Source organism: Phalaenopsis equestris, unplaced genomic scaffold (genome assembly GCF_001263595.1).
Source record: "Phalaenopsis equestris unplaced genomic scaffold, ASM126359v1 Scaffold000552, whole genome shotgun sequence".
In the NCBI taxonomy this organism is placed as follows: domain Eukaryota; kingdom Viridiplantae; phylum Streptophyta; class Magnoliopsida; order Asparagales; family Orchidaceae; genus Phalaenopsis; species Phalaenopsis equestris.
In genome coordinates, this window is record NW_018164992.1 from 1,661,350 (window position 1) to 1,664,660 (window position 3,311).

At 35.4% G+C, this 3,311-nt stretch overlaps 1 protein-coding gene across 1 annotated transcript in view; it reads right to left on the reverse strand.

The window, feature by feature from the left end:
- Positions 1-3,311, reverse strand: part of LOC110029156 (CSC1-like protein HYP1) — a 57,179-nt gene that overhangs the window by 41,519 nt on the left and 12,349 nt on the right. Inside the window, 2 exon segments of the mRNA XM_020731314.1 lie at positions 2,045-2,254; positions 2,905-2,968. Of these exon segments, the coding sequence (XP_020586973.1) occupies positions 2,045-2,254; positions 2,905-2,968 (274 nt within the window).

Consider the following 3,311-nt stretch of genomic DNA (forward strand, 5'->3'; position numbering starts at 1 on the left):
GCAGGAATGGGAGTATTGAGCAATCAAAAGGGAGATTTTAGTTCAGGCAAGAAATTAGGAAGGAATGAAAATAAGAAAAATGCATCTGGCAGCTGAGAAAAATAGGAAATCAATGAAGAAAATCTCTACTGTTGAAAATTTGGGAAAACATGTAGATGTAAGTTGTAGTGATATAAAATTCAGTCTACTTATAACAATGACTCTTCGCCAAAATGTTTGGATCTAATCATAAGCATTAGTCTTTTTATTTAAGTCAAGCATGCACGTAAGGAAAAAAAGTTCAAATGATATAACTTTCTGCAGCAGGTGTGCACTAGCCTCTACTATTGGTAGAACTGTGCCCCAACACATAATCATGAGAGAAAATAATAAATTACTTCTTTATTTAAAGTTAAAAAGGATACTTGTTAATTATTACCCACCAGTTTTTTTTTTTTTTCACGTATAAAACCAAAACTGTATGGCTAAAAAATTCCCATGAAAAAGTTCATAGTCTCAGGCAAAGTCAAATAGAGACCTGATCAAAATATTTTCAGCATAATCAGAGGAAGTATAAGGCGGTAGTTGAATTCGATCAATTTGATAGGACAACTCAGCAAATATGCTTTGCCGACTTCAGCTTGGCTCACTCGGATAACATGACATGTGTTAGTTCAATCAGAATGGACGCCCAATCAGTTCAGCAAATCAATTGAGCAAGTCTAGGTGACTTCATCAATTCACCTTACAGAGAGAATAGTTTGGCAAATGCGCTCCGCCGACTTCAACTTGGTTCTTTCAGAAAACATGACATGTCAGTTCAAATCAGTTTATTCAACTAGAACAGTTTGCCCAATCAATTTGACAAATCAATTCAACAAGTCAGGGAAACTCCATCAATTCACCTTATCACCGGGCAAAGCTTTTTTTTTTTTCAATAGTAGGCCCAATCCCAATTATATAAGGCATATATGATTGATTCATGTGTTTTAGGTTTTCAACTTTGGTGAGTTTTGCCCGGACAGTTGTCGGCGACTCCAGCCTTCTCCTTCTAAAGTTGCACCCAGGGCAAAGTGATGCTATTGTTGTATCTCGTTCTGACGAGGTGATTCTCCTCCAGAGGTCGAGTGGTGCCCCGGCTATGCTACCAATGTGGCATTCATCTCCGACTTTCCTTGCCCCACATCCACCCCATTACTTCTGACCACCCCTTCCCTGCTGCAGTCACTTGGAACAATCTCCTATTGTTGTTTTCTACAGTTCCTGTTGTACGGATGTCTTTCGCCCACTTCCTTCATTACTGCAGCGACGTTGTTGTTCATTTGTTGTATTCCTGCACCGGCCGCCAACCACTACTTGTGTTGCTTCCCGCAGCCTCCACCCTTCCTGCATTTTTGTCATCATCCGGAAAACAAAGAACTCCATCCGCCCTCTACTCACTGCCACTCCAAGAAAACTACTCCAACCATTGTTATACTTCATCACAATGCCCATACTATCATTCCCACCACTTGCCACCCCTTCCAAACCATAACCGACCACCACCACCCTTGAATGGAACCATAATGTGAGTTTTGTGTGTCGTGTCTACAGTTAATTTTCCTTTTAGTGTATTAGTTGTAACCGCCTATTGCCTTCTCAGCAAAAATATTTGGTTTTCTTAGTGTTTTTGGGTTAACTCCGCTATAATACTCAGTATTTGTCGTCTTGTTAACATTGAAACATATAGATAAATATTAAAAAGAAAATCCTTTATTACTTATAAAACTAGTTCTCTCCTGAAAATCCAGCACAAACATAAATAACAAAATAAAGAAGTTTCAGCACAAAAAATAAGCGCATTCTATCTCATAATTCTATCTCATAAAAAACTTTATAGTTTTTATTTAACAAGGCTCTCAAAAAGATGAACATTACTAAAAATTTACAATAACAAGAAATTTAAATAAACTCTACAACATATTTGCTAGAATAAAAAGGAGATAGGAGCATACAACTAGTTACTTCTTTAATAGTGAAGAGGAAATTTAAAAAAATTCATTATTAGTAAAAAAAGTATTCATACAATGAGACCTCGAAGCTTATTTTTTCGGTGAACAACTACGTGTGATAAGTAAGTCGAAGGATGGTACTCCATGAAGAAATTGTCAATAGTTTCACTGAGGGAACACCCACTATGTGAAGGAATACCACTAAAAACAACTGTAAATTGTTGAGGTTGTGGCATGGATGCATTGAATTGTTCAAGCCTTTTAAGAGAAATATACTTGTATTCCTGCAAAAAAATAAATAAATAAATAAACACTCATAATTAATTTATAGTGGTAAACACAATCAGTTTTTCATGCTTACAAAAGTACAGAACAAGTAATCAAGCCACAAAGATCCTAAATAAAGACCCTCTATAATTCAAATAATAATATGTCATCAGTGCAAGAGCAGACCGCACAAAGCCATCCATTCAGCGCATGGCTAAAGACCATTCTTATAAGGGGCATTTACTTACATACCACTCAATTCCTATGTATTTACATATCTAACACCTAAATTTTGGATTTTACATTTATACCACCCAAATATTTCATATGACAAAAAATACCACTATTTTAACATTTAAAAAGTGAAATACACCTTTTCCTACATGGGTAAGGTCGCATATATGTAAAAATTAAAGTTTAGGTACTGGATGTGTAAATACATAAGAATTAAGCGGTATTCATGTAAATCTTCCTTCATATAATTGGCAGAAGTTGCTCTAGGAACATTGCCTGCAGTAATAATATTGATCGAACTAATCCAGTTATACTAATCTAATAGAAAATCTAGACAATGAAAAAAAAAAAGAGGCGTCAAAATTATCATTCCAAAGGATCTTTAGAAGTATAAAACATATGAAAAAATTCATTTAAAAAAAAAGTGACTTACAGAATGTAACAGATATAATACAACTCCCGTGATAACATATGCAGCAGAGAAATGAGCCCATAACCTGAGCAAAGCATTAAAGAAAAAACCATATGAATTACAACAATATATAATACCATAACCAAGCTTCATAGTTTAAATTGGTATCATAAGTCATAGAGGCAGTTGCATGACAAGATAATAGTGAGAAAGGGATTAATAGAAATAACCACAAATAGACCTGGAAACAATCATCTGCTAAAAGAGAGGAATACTGGACAAAAAATTTAAGTTTCTTTGCGTAAACTAGCCAGTTAAGAAAAATTAATAGAAAAATATACAAAAGGGCTCGATGCAACACTAGCAACTAACGCGAACAAGGGGCTCTCAGATGCAGGAACGCAAGGAGAGCTGCACTGTGCGGTTCA